The sequence below is a fragment of the Hoplias malabaricus genome, chromosome 3 (genome assembly GCF_029633855.1).
Source record: "Hoplias malabaricus isolate fHopMal1 chromosome 3, fHopMal1.hap1, whole genome shotgun sequence".
NCBI classification, from domain to species: Eukaryota; Metazoa; Chordata; class Actinopteri; order Characiformes; family Erythrinidae; genus Hoplias; species Hoplias malabaricus.
Window position 1 is genome coordinate 32,407,516 of NC_089802.1, and position 17,041 is coordinate 32,424,556.

At 44.7% G+C, this 17,041-nt stretch overlaps 1 protein-coding gene across 4 annotated transcripts in view; it reads right to left on the reverse strand.

Moving 5' to 3' along the window:
* LOC136692366 (zinc finger protein 385C-like) overlaps positions 1-17,041 on the reverse strand; it is a 104,921-nt gene that overhangs the window by 60,030 nt on the left and 27,850 nt on the right. For all 4 annotated transcript variants that reach the window (XR_010801937.1, XR_010801936.1, XM_066665703.1 and 1 more), the window contains one exon: positions 6,455-6,709. Coding sequence is in view for 2 of the 4 variants with exons in the window: in XM_066665703.1 (XP_066521800.1) it covers positions 6,455-6,709 (255 nt within the window). In the remaining 2 variants the exon portion in view is untranslated. The remainder of the gene's footprint in view (positions 1-6,454; positions 6,710-17,041) is intronic.

Sequence of the window (17,041 nt, forward strand, 5' to 3'; positions counted from 1 at the left end):
GTTGTTGGTAGGGTGTTTTAGGTTTCGTTCAAGACTTTAATGTTGACAAGGCTGAAATTATAAACTGAATTCCTACCCAACAAACAAATATCCGAATAGCCAAATATTCAGGGCCAGTCCTACTGTTCGTGCTTCTAAAGTGGGATGAGACAAAACACTGAGGTGAAATGAATCTCTGTGTATGCTGCCTATATAAAAGTCTACATCAATCAGCACAGGAGGGATCTGAACGCATTTCCTCTGTACGCCCTGTACGTGGGCCACCCACCCTCCAAGCCCCTTTGTGGCTTCCAGATGCCCCACACATGATTCAGGTTTGTTGCTGCAAAAGTATGTGTGGGTGTGTGTATTTGAGTGTATCATTTGTGTAAACAGACATCTCTCATCGAACAGACTGAGAGCATATTTTATTATGAATTTATGGTGATGTGTATGCCGCAAAGCTCCACTACAGCCTAATGTTTCAGAATGAGGGAAGATGGAGTGTCCTTGACCTTTGACCTGATGCATAAATCACTCAGTACATACAGATACGAGCACCATCTGCATTCTGGAGCACCAGAAGCCATTATATCTGTCATAATCTCTTCACTTCTGCTGCATTACTATGTGAACATGTCATTTTCGATCTACATTATTTGGTTAAAGTATTTGTGACACCTACTCATCAAATGTTTCTCCTGAAATCAAGGATAATATTAGCCCCGAGAGCCACTTGACGGTATTCAGTCATGTGAACATACGTGACGTGGAAAACAAAACAAAACAAAACAAAAAGTTCCACTAGGCACAATTTGGTAAATTTGCTCATGGGCTCCTACAGTTGCAAAGTGTAATCACTTTTACAGCATTGGCCTGAAATCAAGGAGGAAGGGTGTGGTTTCCTACCCTGCTCCAAAGGTTACATAGTGCATTTTCTGCAGTGCTGAGTCCAGAGTAGGTTTAATTCTCTATATTACAATTCAGTGAAGCATTACAATGATTTTAAAGCTGTAATTTTAAGGTGAAAATATTATGTAGTGTTCCTTTAAATGCTACAGAATATCTACACACTGCTCAGAGAACAGGTGTACAAATGATGTAAGAGTGACCTCAAAGACGAGCAATGTTTCCTCCCTCTTTCCGCTTGGCTTCTTTTTCCTATCATAGTAAATTAATCGCATAATGATGCAATTCATCATCTCCCTGATACACACAAAGTGTGTGTGTGTGTGTGTGTGTTAAACTAAAGCTACTACACTATATTCCATTATATTTTATTATAAAAATGACCATTAAATATACACACACACACACACACACACACAGACACACTCAAACACAGAATTTGTCTCTTAACCTAACAAATAAAGAATGATGACGTTCTCTCTAGTAAGTTTAGTACTGAACATCCAGGACACTAATGCTCAATGCAAAGACTGCTTTATCACATGAAGAAGGGTCACTGGAGAAAATGACTGACTGCTGCTTTAAACTCTAGTTTCAGAGTTGAGGTTATTACAGTCAGTGTAAAACCACACTCTGTGCCCCTGTTGTTTCTCTTCATCTCTGTTACACTGACTCTTCCTTGGTTATGTGATGAGTTAGATTTGACAATTTGAGCAAGAGGCCAGCTGTACAACAGTAACACACACACACGCACACACACACACACAGTGGACTGCTCACTGACCCTGCCAGTGATGATGAAGAGTGACAGTGAGATTGGACGCTGCTGTTGGGGAAAACTCTAACAGAGTGGACAGGAGACAGCAAAGAGAACAATCACACGCAAGTACACACACACACACACACACACACACACGATTTTATCCTCATCAAAAAAGTATATTTGTACAACACAATTTATAGTTATTGCAATCATTTATGGTAGTGATAGAACAACTAAAAGTAGTTACTGTATACTGAATATCAGTTCTTGATATTTATTTCTTACTGCGACGTGTTCTTAATTTACACAGTTAATAAAATCACTCACAGTAATCAGGATTCACGTTCAGGATCTCTGCATCTTTTAAAGTAGGATGGTGCATTGAGGTAAAAAAACAACTGTTATTTGTACTTGGCTTATGTTTAACATGTCTGTAAGTTATTATTGCACTGTTTGAATGACCACAGAAACTTATTTGTAATTCGAGTTCTTTAGTTTTGTAGCACGTTCATTAACAAAGTTAGCCATCTTCCGAATTTGGACACATTTCCATATTAAGGGATCCAAAAGAGCAAAAATAACTCAATATTACCCACATACAAAGCAGGAATAGAGCAACATCCTCATTTAGGTTTGTGCTCTTCAAGAAGTTCTCTCTTGTCTAAAATATCTTCAGGTGCCTCTGCCATGATCAGAGAGAGAGAGAGCAAGAGAAAAAGCCTAGCATTTGTTTTGGTTTTTTACAAGCACTGAGGCTTCATAAACACATACAGACCCATTTTGAGTACACAAACAGACTGGAGAGCTAGTAAATTGTGAGGAAATATCTTCTGAATGTTGATAAAAGTGTTCTGATTAATAGTCATCAGAGTCATTAGCATTTAAAAATTCAACACAAACATTTATATCTGTCATGCCCTAATGGCTACTACTTTTTTCATTATATAAATTAATGTGTATTATTAGTACTGCAAACAATAATTAATGTCAGGAATATCAAGAAAAGCTTGTTTTATCAGGAAAAAAAACAGAAAAGATTATGAATATTTATTCAAGTTGCTTCCACAGTGTGAAGCCAGTTTTAACACAAGGGGGCACTGCTCTAAGTTTTTGTGGTCCACAACTTCTCAAAGATGCTTTGGTTTCACAATAAAAACACTTACTGTTGTCTAGGGCTGCTCTAGCACTGCAGTAATGTCACAAACTGACTCATAGCCAAGGTGCTGTCTTATCACACTTAGCTTTACTCCCTTTAGTATGTCCCTTCCTACTCCCTGTGTTTGTCTACAGAGAAGATACAGCTTTGTTAGTGCTCTTTTTTCATTTGTTACCAATAAATGTGACCGATACACCTGAAAAATCTATATTTTACCCTGGTGTGCAAAAGCTGATAATCCTTACACTCTATTCTGACACTATTCTCCATTAACTATTACCACATGTGTACACACACACACACACACACACACTTTTACCCCTGCTGTCCCGTTCTAATGCTCAATCATAACCTCCCCATGCTCTTGGAAAATGACACTCACCCCATTCTGCGCTGTCATCTCTCTGAGGAGATCAGCTCGTTTTGTTATGACACACACACACACACACACACACACACACACACACACACACACACACACACACTCAGTAGTGTGTCAGAGTGCTGAAGTAATCAGCAGAAAGCAGACGGATCAGCTGGAGAAGGAACTCACGCTGCTCTAAAGGCCCTCGGGTTATTCCAGCATTAGCGGACATCCAGCATGCCCACACACAGAATTATGGGTAAATTTTGTTCTGTTTCACAGTGAAGCCAATAATATTTTCACAATGAAATCATCTCATTCTGATGCTACATCGTGTGAAATAAATAATGTGACAAAGAAGCAAAGGAATCACTCAGTGAAGCCATAAAAGTAAAATGTAATACATATCCTAAATATCCAATATTTGTCATATTTGATGCTTGGTACCACTCAGTTAAATAAGTTCAATAAAAACATAGAGATTTATAAATGGTTTTAAAAAAACCCTGTTCATTACATGGTTTTTAATTAGGTTGTAAACATCTTAAAGGACATTAATAATCGCAAGGACAAGTGACCTCTTGTTTGTCTAGTACTGAAGATGTCAAGAGAATTTACTGAAAATGCCAATGTATAGAATAAGCTCAGACCTGAGAATGTGAAGTTAGTCATTTCACATGTAAATGTACACCACATTATCACTGATAGAAGACACTCTGTTGGAGGTTCATTCATTAAATGGTTAAACCTATTAGCAAATATGTGATGACGCCAACAGATTTAATGCTGATTGATATAGAAGGCAATGTATGGTCAGTATCTGGTTAGATCTGAGGTATAGATTTCTAACATTTCTATCTATGTATTATATCTGATTATTAATGACTATTAATGTATTAACAACATCATACATAACTATTAATAAATACATTTTAAACCATATATAAACCATTATAAATGTAGTTTTATTCTAAATTATCATGGAAGGACACTCTATGGACATTTCATTTCATTTGTAAAGAAAACACCTTTAAGGCCCCTAAAAGGTCCTAAAACACCAATGCCATGTTTAGTACAATAATGTAACATTCATTCATTCATTCATTATCTGTAACCCTTGTGAAGTTCAGGGTCGCAGTGGGTCCAGAGCCTACCTGGAATCATTGGTTGCAAGGCAGGAATACACCCTGGAGGGGGCGCCAGTCCTTCACATTGGCAACACACACACTCACACCTATGGACACTTTTGAGTCGCCAATCCACCTACCAACGTGTGTTTTTCACCCGGAGGAAACCCACACGGACACAGGGAGAACACACCACACTCCTCAGACAGTCACCCGGAGGAAACCCACACCAACACAGGAAGAACACACCACACTCCTCACAGACAGTCACCTGGAGGAAACCTACGCAGACACAGGGAGAACACACCACACTCCTCACAGACAGTCACCTGGAGGAAACTCACACAGACACAGGGAGAACACACCACACTCCTCACAGACAGTCAGAATGAATGAATGTTACATTAGTAATCTCCCGTCTAGACTATTGTAACGCCCTCCTGACAGGTCTTCCGACCTGTGCTGTGAGACCGCTACAGATGATCCAGAATGCGGCAGCACGCCTGGTCTTCAACCAACCAAAAAGAGCACATGTCACGCCCCTATTAGTTGAGCTGCATTGGCTACCCTTAGCTGCTCGCATCAAATTCAAATCACTAATGATGGCCTTCAGAGTATTCACTGGTTCTGCTCCCATCTACCTCAATAGACTCTTAAAACCATACGTTAGCGCCCGCCCTCTCCGTTCCTCAAAGGAGCGCCTACTAACACGACCAACCCCCCGTACAGGTCAGTTGAGGCTATTCTCATCTCTGGTACCACGCTGGTGGAACGAGCTTCCAAGCACTATCAGAGCAACAGAAACCCTCTCTGCATTCAAGAAATCATTGAAAACCCAGCTCTTCCGAGAGTATCTTTTGCACTGAATGTCTTTCTTTAATGCACTTATTACTTCCTGGCATATTGCACTTAATGTAAGGTATTTTGTATAATTTGTGCTGTAGTTCGAATGTTAGCTCCTCTTTTGTAAGTCGCTTTGGATAAAAGCGTCTGCCAAATGCATAAATGTAAATGTAAATGTAAATGTCACCCGGAGGAAAACCACACGGACACAGGAAGAACACACCAACTCCTTAGACACAGTCACCCAGAGCGGGAATCGAACCCACAACCTCCAGATCCATAATGTAACATAACATAATAATATCAATAATATAACGACAAAAACAGGTGTCTAAATTATAACCTGGATATTAATCTTACTGGATTGCAGCTGTCTTTGGTCTGAAGAAGAGTTAGGAGAGCTGAACATTTCAACTAGAAGGATTTTAAACATCATTTTCAGTTTGTATGCCACTGTAGCATAGAGAAGCCGCTTATCAGAGCCTCAGATCTGTAATTTGTCACAGCACAAAGAGCAGAAACAACATGGGAAGAGGTTTCTGAGGGTTGAAAAGTTTCAGCTTTTAAATCTGAAATCCCCACACTTTGCTGGATAGTGACATATTTACTGAGGTTTATAAGGACCATGGTGAGGTGGAGGGAGACATTGGGGAATTCAACATCCCAGGGGAGGCTCTTGAAAAGAAACCTTTAAAATGCTAAAGCTAATGACACATATCCTCAGCACCTTGCCACCTTATTGCAAGGATGCAATAAAGCACTTTAAGATTTGAAGCTTTTTGTATTGGACTGCTCAGATTAGTGCCCAGGTGTAATGTTAATGTTAAGAAATATAATTTAATTTTTTGTCACAGACAACTCTGTATCTCCAAACTGGGACTGTTTTAGATGAAGGGAAAAACATTCTTTTCCAAGTAAGTCGTTTTAAAAAGATTTTATCCCAGATATAATATAAACACAATATAAAAAGCAGCAGGTTTCAAATCAGTCTAAAAGAGGAACACAAATGGAGATACAAAGTCTAACACCTAAAGGCTGTTTTGTGTGTGTTATCATTGCTTTAAGGTTTTTGAATTAGGACTTTTATTATAGCAATGTTAAAATGTAAGTCAAGTTCCCACTCTATCTACAGCAAAGTTTTAGTCACGAAATTGTTGATGGGTTGGTAGTTTTTGATTGGCCCTAATATGAACTTTTTAAAAACATTTTTTTCAGGGTGTTTTGCCTGATGAAGAGTGTAAAGGTTGAAATAAAAAAATAAAAGAAATAAATGTCTGCACACGTCTACATAAGAGAGCTTTGGTCACGCTCACCTGTGCCGTTACTAGCCGTCCGGTTATTTTTGGCCTGACTGGCTTGCCGTAGTCTGCGCTGGTGTGTTTTTCCGTTGTAGTGAATCTGGGCCTGAGCGCTGGAGTTCAGCTGGATGTTACACACCTCACACAGAGTCAGGGTCCTCTGTTTACGCTCCCGTTTTGGGCGGGGGTCTTCACTGTCATGGCGGCGGCCCGCACACAGAGCCAGGCCTTCAGCCTCCGGAGATATCGGACTGGAAGGACGCTTCATTCCTAAAAGTGCAGAGTATAACACCGGGATAAGAATATAAATATATATATATATTTATTTATTTATTTATTTAATCTGGACAATACAGCTTAAATAAGTTACATTCACAGTTATTTACAAAATAAATTACGTTTATATATTGATTCACATTCTGCATTAACAGGTGAGGACTGTCACCGGATTATTTTGATTTTACAAAATGACAAAATGTGGCCTAAATGTCGTTTTTTAACGTAGTTTTCCAGGAAGGCCACAAGGGGTCAGCAGACGGTCATGATTTGCTAAATCTTTTGACAGAAGCACCTGTTTTAACAAAGGCTTGTGTCTCAAGACATCATTAATAAGGACAGTCCTTCATCACAGGAGAGAGAGAGAGAGAGAGAGAGAGAGAGAGAGACTGATGAATTGTAATAAAGTGTGTATGAAAATGCAGTTTTGCAGTAGTATGAGTTGGGGTTTTCATTCATGAACATGGTTCACACACACACACACACACACACACACACACACACACACACAGGTCCTGGTGCTGGTGTGATACTGTGTTGTATAGTTGCTTTGTTGGCAGGTCTCCTGCTCTGTCAGACTCTATGGTCTCACAAATCAGTTTCACTCCAGCACACACACACACACCTGTATGCAAGTGTGCATTTGGATGGAGGAAGCTTCACACACACACACTGGCACACAAACAAACCAGCTGAGACACCTCAGGTATGTGCCAGACACATATACACACACACAAACACACGCACACACCGCTGAGAGCTTTTTATGTGAAGTCATCAATCAGAAAGTGTTTGTGCTGAAAGGTCCTACACGCTCCATTTACAGTACTCTGTGTGTGTGTGAGAGAGAGAGAGAGTGTTGTGTTCCTGTTGATCTACCCAGATTACCAAGAATTTGTTTTGGGGTCATTTCTGTTTAAGACAATACGCTATTGAATTTATTAAATTAATTTCATATTATTTCATATAAACTGCTGAAGGATTATTTCTCTTATGCTATTATGGTTATGTTGTAAAGGACCATGTGTAATTGAAAGGTGGGGGGTGGGGCAGGTGTTAAGCTCCACCAATATTTATAGCTTGGTCATATCACCTTCCACTGATTCATGTTGATAATTATAACACTTGGATTTCTGTGTTAGGATTTATTTTGTAATATTTCCATACATTCTCCAAAGCAGTTGAACTGCTTCAGCCATTTCAGCCATTTTGTTGGCCTCTGTTAGGAATTCACGGATGGCGGACTGATGGAGGCGGACGCAAACGCTAAAACACAGTGATTTTATTAACGAAAGAACAAAACAAACATAAACGAACTTGAGGGCAAACACGATGACTGGATAAATGAAAGGACTCGAAACAAAACATAAAATGCGGAAACGAAAACAAGGAAAAACGGACTAGGAATATAGAACACGACTAGAAAAAGGAACAACACGAAACAACACGACTTGGAATAGGATCACACAAAACAAAACAATGACCGATACCCGGAAGTGACACAAGGGGACTTAAATACATCAACAGACCAGACACACCTGAAACGGATAACGAGGGTAAAGGACAAGGAGGCGGGACATGGGCGGAGACAAGGACAATAATAGACAGACCCATGTGCAGAGAGAGCACATGGTGGGGAAAACAGGCATGACAGGACGAGGGTGTGACAGCCTCCTGACCTTGGCCACTCAAAGAAGTTCCTGTCCAACCCCCCTCCGAGCCTGAACCCTACTCAGACTGATCAGTTTAGCAGGGATATGTCTGTAAACAATTTAACATGTTTGAACTCATGACGGCAATAATATGAGAACTAGGATGTAGGGCAGTGTTTTCTATGAACCTGGATATTTGCGTCACACAGTAATATGATCACACCTCATTCACAGCATGAGGACCAAGTGTCCAGGAGGCACTGGAGTACAGAAGAGACTGTGACCAAGTAATAGTGCTGGTCAATATGCCCGCAAATCAATATCCCAATTCATTTAAAAATGTATTTCAATTACGATTAAATATATCTCAATCACAGTTAAGGCTTGTGCTATAAATATGCTCAAGTATTAAAGCTGGAATATATTTTTCCAATGTTGCTGGGAGTTTGTCAATCTCTGTTATTTCTTTAGCCCTGCACTGTTTGTATTTGTTGATGTGATTGTGCTTCAAGTGTTAAACAGCCTGGGGATTGACTTCAGTTGAAACTGTTTTTTATGAGTGTTTACATTTGACATCTGTATGTTCAGTGTCGTCTTCACTTAAATGAAAACATGTCCAAAGAAGAGACACCGCATTATTCTTTGGTACGAGCTGCTCGAGTCGCTCGGTTGACCTCTGTGTTTAGGTTCTCCTCCGTGTTGCTTCCATGCGGCAGATTGGATGGGGCCGAATCACGTGACTACATGTGCAGTCATGTGGATTTAAAATTACAAGCAAAAAATATAGATATATATGAACAGAATGAAACGGAAAAATCGCTATAACTGATATAGGCAAGTTTATGTTATATAGAAGTTTTAAATTTGATTCTGTCTGAAAGGAGAGCTTGAAACTTACTTGGTGAAACACTGACATTTCCATACAGCTAACAATTAAACAGGTGTTGCAAAGTTTACCCAGAGAGGGGGAACTATAAGAGCTCATGGTATGGAAGGCAATCAGATGCACACACACATTAGTATCTATCTCTCTCTCTCTCTCTCTCTCTCTCTCTCTCTCTCTCTCTCTCACACACACACACACACACACACACACACACACACACACACTCGTCACTGTTGTCAGCGCTTACTAAATAGCCTTAATAGACAAAACACCAGCAATAGAAAGTGGAAGCAGGAACAGTGAGATGGTGGAACTCTTCAGTGTCAAAACACAAGTACCCTCAGTTTATTTTACATAATTACTTAAATTTAATCACATAAAATTCTTTGCAAATATCACACTGCCCTCTGTCATTTCTAGTCAAAACGGCATTTAAGTTTTTGTAAATGTTAGAGAAGCAGGCTTGGGACTGAAAGGTCACTGGTTTGATATTCACAATTGGCAGGTAAATTAGCAAAGGAACAGTGTGTTTCTTCGCACAATGTCCACGGCTGAACTGCCCTTGAGCAAAGCCCCTAATGCTCCCCGGGCTCTGGGGATGGCTGCCTGTTCACAGCATTACAAAATGCAGGCGCCCCATTAACATACATTCATTGCCTGTAACCGCTTATCCATTTCGGGATCATGATGGGTCTGGAGCCTACCCAGAATCACTAGGCGCAAGGCAGGAGCACACTCTGGATGGGGCGACAGAACTTCACAGGGCAACACACACACTCACAGCTGAGACTGACTCACAGACCAACGTGTGTTTTTGGAGCATGGGAGGAAACCGGAGCACCCGGAGGAAACCCACGCAGACACTGGGAGAACACACCACACTCCTCATAGACAGTCACCAGGAGGAAACCCACACAGACACAGGGAGAACACACCACACTCCTCACAGACAGTCACCCGGAGCGGGACTCGAACCCACAACCTCCAGGTCCCTGGAGCTGTGTGACTGTGACACTACCTTATTATATTTCTTCTTTTGCCCTGTCAGGATCCCTCTGTTTTGGTTACCATAGAAACTAATTTGTAACTTGTAGTAGATTTGGTCTGTGTTTACTTTCATGTAATTAGTCGTCTACTGAATTACCACCTTAAGTAACCTGAAACAGCAAAAATAAGTCAATATTATCCACCAATGAAGCAGGAATACAGCATTATACCCATCTTGGTTCGTGATTTTCAATTTCTCTCTGTTGTCTAAAAAGCTCCAGATGCCTCTGCCATTAGCAGAGAGAGAGAAAGCCTATCGTTTCAGACCGAGACACTATGTTTTTTAGCCATTTACTGACACCGGGGCTTCATAAACTCATCAGACCAGTTCTGATGAAAAAGCATCTTTTGAATTTTATAAAGTGCTTTTTGATTACAGTCGTGAATGTTGTCTTTAAGCCCTGTCCTCTTAGTGAGTGGTTGTTGCTCATTTTGTGTGTTAGTGTTTTACTAGTGTTTCTCCTTTGTGCTTTAGTGATTCTTTGTATTTATTAAACCTTACTCATCTGTGCACATGCTTCCACCATCTTGTCTCCTTGCACCCCCGTGACATGCCCCTATTTTTGATTTCTTCAAAGCTCCGCATCCTTTCAGGCCCATAGTTTTGAGCTGTCTTTTTTTTGTTGTTTCTTTTTGTGAGAGTGGATATTCTTGTCTCTCTAAGGTGAAAGCTTTAGTGCGGTTTCTCTGACCTTAGACCAGCGCAGCAGCTGAGTACTGTAAACTACAAAAGGTTTTAGAGAGATATAATAAAAAACATATAATTTTAGGTCATAGACATGCATCAAAATTCATTCACAGTCAAAATCCCACCCATATCCACTCCCCCTGCCCCGGCAGCTTTCCATTCACCCCTGATGACTATATTAAAATGCATTAAGTCTCTCTGTAGTGCCGTTTCCAGCTGTTCTCCTCATGCTTGTCATCGCCTGGCTGAGTCCGGGCATTGTTCCGGGTAGATTAGAAGACCACCCGGGGGCCACTGGGGACCTGGGAGTATTTCGGTTTTACAGCCATTTCAGACTCTCACTGGAGAGATTAGAACTCAGGACAGGCCCCGGAGATCAGTGTTTAGGGCTTTAAAGCCATGGGGGAGCAGTTGGTCCACTTAACGTCCACTCCGCAAAACAAAAGTTCATTCATTCATTCATTATCTGTAAGCGCTTATCCAGTTCAGGGTCGCAGTGGGTCAGAGCCTACTTGGAATCACTGGGCGCAAGGCAGGAATACACCCTGCAGGGGGCGCCAGTGTTTCACAGGGCATCACAGACACATTCACTCACACCTACGGACACTTTTGAGTCACCAATCTACCTACCAACGTGGGTGTTTGGACTGTGGGTGGAAACCGGAGCACCCAGAGAAAACGCAGACACAGGGAGAACACACCTCACTCCTCATAGACAGTCACCCGGAGGAAACCCACGCAGACACAGGGAGAACACACCACACTCCTCACAGACAGTCACCCGGAGGAAACCCACGCAGACACAGAGAGAACACACCACACTCCTCACAGACAGTCACCCGGAGGAAACCCACGCAGACACAGGGAGAACACACCACACTCCTAACAGACAGTCACCCGGAGGAAACCCACGCAGACACAGGGAGAACACACCACACTCCTCACAGACAGTCACCCGGAGGAAACCCACGCAGACACAGGGAGAACACACCACACTCCTCACAGACAGTCACCTGGAGGAAACCCACGCAGACACAGGGAGAACACACCACACTCCTCACAGACAGTCACCTGGAGGAAACCCACGCAGACACTGTGAGAACACACCACACTCCTCACAGACAGTCACCTGGATGAAACCCACGCAAACACAGGGAGAACACACCACACTCCTCACAGACAGTCACCCGGAGGAAACCCACGTAGACAAAGGGAGAACACACCACACTCCTCACAGACAGTCACCCGGAGGAAACCCACGTAGACACAGGGAGAACACATCACACTCCTCACAGACAGCAGTAGAGACACTCGGCGCATGTGGCAGGGCATCCAGAGCATCACCAGCTACAAGACTACACCACCTGTTTGTGACGGAGATGCTTCCCAACAGACGTTCTGAACCATTTCTACGCACGGTTTGAGGCACAGAACAATGTAACGGCGAGAAAGTCCACCCCTTCTCCCAGTGACCAGGTGCTGTCTTTTACTGTAGCCGACGTGAGGAAAACTCTATACAGAGTCGACCCGCGCAAAGCTGCTGGACCAGACAACATCCCTGGCAGAGTGCTCAGAGACCCAGCTTGCTGATGTCTTCACTGATATCTTCAATATCTCTCTTAGCAGCGCTGTTGTTCCAACATGCTTCAAGAACACCACCATCATCCCGGTGCCTAAGAATTCTTCTGTGTCCTGCCTCAATGACTATCGTCCCGTTGCACTCACACCGGTCATCACAAAGTGCTTCGAGAGGCTCGTCATGAGGCACATCAAAACCCTACTTCCCCCCACACTGGACCCTCTACAGTTCGCTTATCGTCCTAACCGTTCAACGGACGATGCCATATCCACCACGCTGCATCTGGCACTCACCCACCTGGACAAGAAAGACACATATGCCCGAATGCTGTTCATAGACTTCAGCTCAGAATTCAACACCATCATTCCTCAGCATCTGATCGGGAAGCTAAATATACTGGGCCTCAACACTTCTCTCTGCAACTGGATCCTGGACTTCCTGACTGGGAGACCTCAGTCCGGATCAGTAGGAACACCTCCAGCACCATTACACTGAACACTGGAGCCCCCCAGGGCTGCGTGCTCAGTCCACTGCTGTTCACATTGCTGACCCATGACTGTGCAGCGATGCACAGCTCAAATCATATCATCAAGTTCGCTGATGACACGACTGTGATGGGTCTCATCAGTAAGAACGACGAGTCAGCATACAGAGAGGAGGTGCAGCGGCTAACTGACTGGTGTGAAGTCAACAACCTGTCTCTGAACGTGGACAAAACCAAAGAGATGGTTGTAGACTTCAGAAAAACAAGGGGTGAGCACTCGCCGCTGAACATCGACAACTCTGCTGTGGAGATTGTCAGGAATACCAAATTCCTTGGTGTTCACCTAGCGGATGATCTCACCTGGTCCACTAACACCAGTAACATCAAAAAGAAAGCCCAGCAACGCCTCTACTTCCTGCGAAGGCTGAAGAAGGCTCATCTCCCCCCTCCAATTCTCACCACTTTCTACAGAGGAGTCATCGAGAGCATCATGACCAGCTGCATCACTGTCTGGTTTGGAAACTGCACTGGGGCAGATCGCAAGTCCCTCCAGCGGATCGTGAGGACAGCTGAGAAGATTATCAGTGTGTCTCTTCCCTCCATCACAGACATCTACACCACTCACTGCACCCGCAAAGCACTCAGCATTGTGGGAGATCACACACACCCTTCACACACACTCTTCAACCTACTGCCGTCTGGAAAAAGGTATCGAAGCATTCGAGCCCTCACATCCAGACTCTGTAACAGCTTCTTCCCACATGCTATCAGACACCTAAACATCTAGAGACTGAGACTGGACTGAAAGAAGCACACACACACACTTCACACAAACACTGGTCTGTTGGACTGTAAATGAGTGTACTGTTTTCACATATCCGGTTTACATCATGTTTACATCCAGTTACCGTTTACAGCACAAATACACTTTCAATTGCAGTGTCTCTCTCCCTCACCCCCTCCGGACTTATGGTTTTTGCCTTGTCTTGTATTAGATTGTATTGTATTGTACTGTAGGGACATTGTTTTTTATTTTTCTTAGCCATATCTTTTGAACTTTAATGTGTATGCACTGTTTTATGTTGCACTAGATTTGTACTAGTTGCACTTTAATGTTGTGTATTGTTTTGTGTTCTATGTACTTTGCACTTTAATGCGTGTGCACTGTTTCATGTTGCACTAGCTTTACACTAGTCGCACTTTAATGTTGTGTATTGTCTTATGTAGCACCTTGGTCCTGGAGGAACGCTATTTCGTTTCACTGTGCACTGTAAACACTGTATACTGCTGAAATGACAATAAACTTCTTGAACTTGAACTTGAACTTGAGACAGTCACCCAGAGGAAACCCACGCAAACACAGGGAGAACACACCACACTCCTCACAGACAGTCACCCGGAGGAAACCCACACGGACACAGAGAGAACACACCACACTCCTCACAGACAGTCACCCAGAGGAAACCCACGCAAACACAGGGAGAACACACCACACTCCTCACAGACAGTCACCCGGAGGAAACCCACGCAGACACAGAGAGAACACACCTCACTCCTCACAGTCACCCGGAGGAAACCCACGCAGACACTGGGAGAACACACCACACTCCTCACAGACAGTCACCTGGAGGAAACCCACGCAGACACAGGGAGAACACACCACACTCCTCACAGTCACCCGGAGGAAACCCACACGGACACAGAGAGAACACACCACACTCCTCAAAGACACTCACCCAGAGGAAACCCAGGCAAACACAGGGAGAACACACCACACTCCTCACAGACAGTCACCCGGAGGAATCCCACGCAGACACAGGGAGAACATACCACACTCCTCACAGACAGTCACTCGGAGGAAACCCTCGCAGACACATGGAGAACACACCACACTCCTCACAGACAGTCACCCGGAGTAAACCCACGCAGACACAGGGAGAACACACCACACTCCTCACAGACAGTCACCCGGAGGAAACCCACACGGACACAGTGAGAACACACCACACTCCTCACAGACAGTCACCTGGAGGAAACCCACGCAGACACAGGGAGAACACACCACACTCCTCACAGACAGTCACCTGGAGGAAACCCACGCAGACACAGTGAGAACACACCACACTCCTCACAGACAGTCACCTGGAGGAAACCCACGCAGACACAGGGAGAACACACCACACTCCTCACAGACAGTCACTAGGAGGAAACCCACGCAGACACAGAGAGAACACACCACACTCCTCACAGACAGTCACCCAGAGGAAACCCACACAAACACAGGGAGAACACACCACACTCCTCACAGACAGTCACCCGGAGGAAACCCACACGGACACAGGGAGAACACACCACACTCCTCACAGACAGTCACCCGGAGGAAACCCACACGGACACAGGGAGAACACACCACACTCCTCACAGACAGTCACCCAGAGGAAACCCACGCAGACACGGGGAGAACACACCACACTCCTCACAGACAGTCACCTGGAGGAAACCCAGGCAGACACAGAGAGAACACACCACACTCCTCACAGACAGTCACCCGGAGGAAACCCACGCAGACACGGGGAGAACACACCACACTCCTCACAGACAGTCACCCGGAGGAAACCCACGCAGACACAGGGAGAACATACCTCACTCCTCACAGACAGTCACCCGGAGGAAACCCTCGCAGACACATGGAGAACACACCACACTCCTCACAGACAGTCACCCGGAGTAAACCCACGCAGACACAGGGAGAACACACCACACTCCTCACAGACAGTCACCCGGAGGAAACCCACACGGACACAGTGAGAACACACCACACTCCTCACAGACAGTCACCTGGAGGAAACCCACGCAGACACAGGGAGAACATACCACACTCCTCACAGACAGTCACCCGGAGGAAACCCTCGCAGACACATGGAGAACACACCACACTCCTCACAGACAGTCACCCGGAGAAAACCCCCGCAGACACAGGGAGAACACACCACACTCCTCACAGACAGTCACCCGGAGGAAACCCACACGGACACAGTGAGAACACACCACACTCCTCACAGACAGTCACCTGGAGGAAACCCACGCAGACACAGGGAGAACACACCACACTCCTCACAGACAGTCACCCGGAGGAAACCCACGCAGACACAGAGAGAACACACCACACTCCTCACAGACAGTCACCCGGAGGAAACCCACGCAGACACAGAGAGAACACACCACACTCCTCACAGACAGTCACCCGGAGGAAACCCACGCAGACACAGGGAGAACACACCTCACTCCTCACAGACAGTCACCCGGAGGAAACCCACGCAGACACAGGGAGAACACACCACACTCCTCACAGACAGTCACCTGGAGGAAACCCACGCAGACACAGTGAGAACACACCACACTCCTCACAGACAGTCACCTGGAGGAAACCCACGTAGACACAGGGAGAACACACCACACTCCTCACAGACAGTCACTAGGAGGAAACCCACGCAGACACAGAGAGAACACACCACACTCCTCACAGACAGTCACCCAGAGGAAACCCACGCAGACACAGAGAGAACACACCACACTCCTCACAGACAGTCACCCAGAGGAAACCCACACAAACACAGGGAGAACACACCACACTCCTCACAGACAGTCACCCGGAGGAAACCCACACAGACACAGGGAGAACACACCTCACTCCTCACAAACAGTCACCCGGAGGAAACCCATGCAGACACGGGGAGAACACACCACACTCCTCACAGACAGTCACCTGGAGGAAACCCACGCAGACACATAGAGAACACACCACACTCCTCACAGACAGTCACCCGGAGGAAACCCACGCAGACACAGGGAGAACACACCACACTCCTCACACACAGTCACCTGGAGGAAACCCACGCAGACACAGTGAGAACACACCACACTCCTCACAGACAGTCACCTGGAGGAAACCCACGTAGACACAGGGAGAACACACCACACTCCTCACAG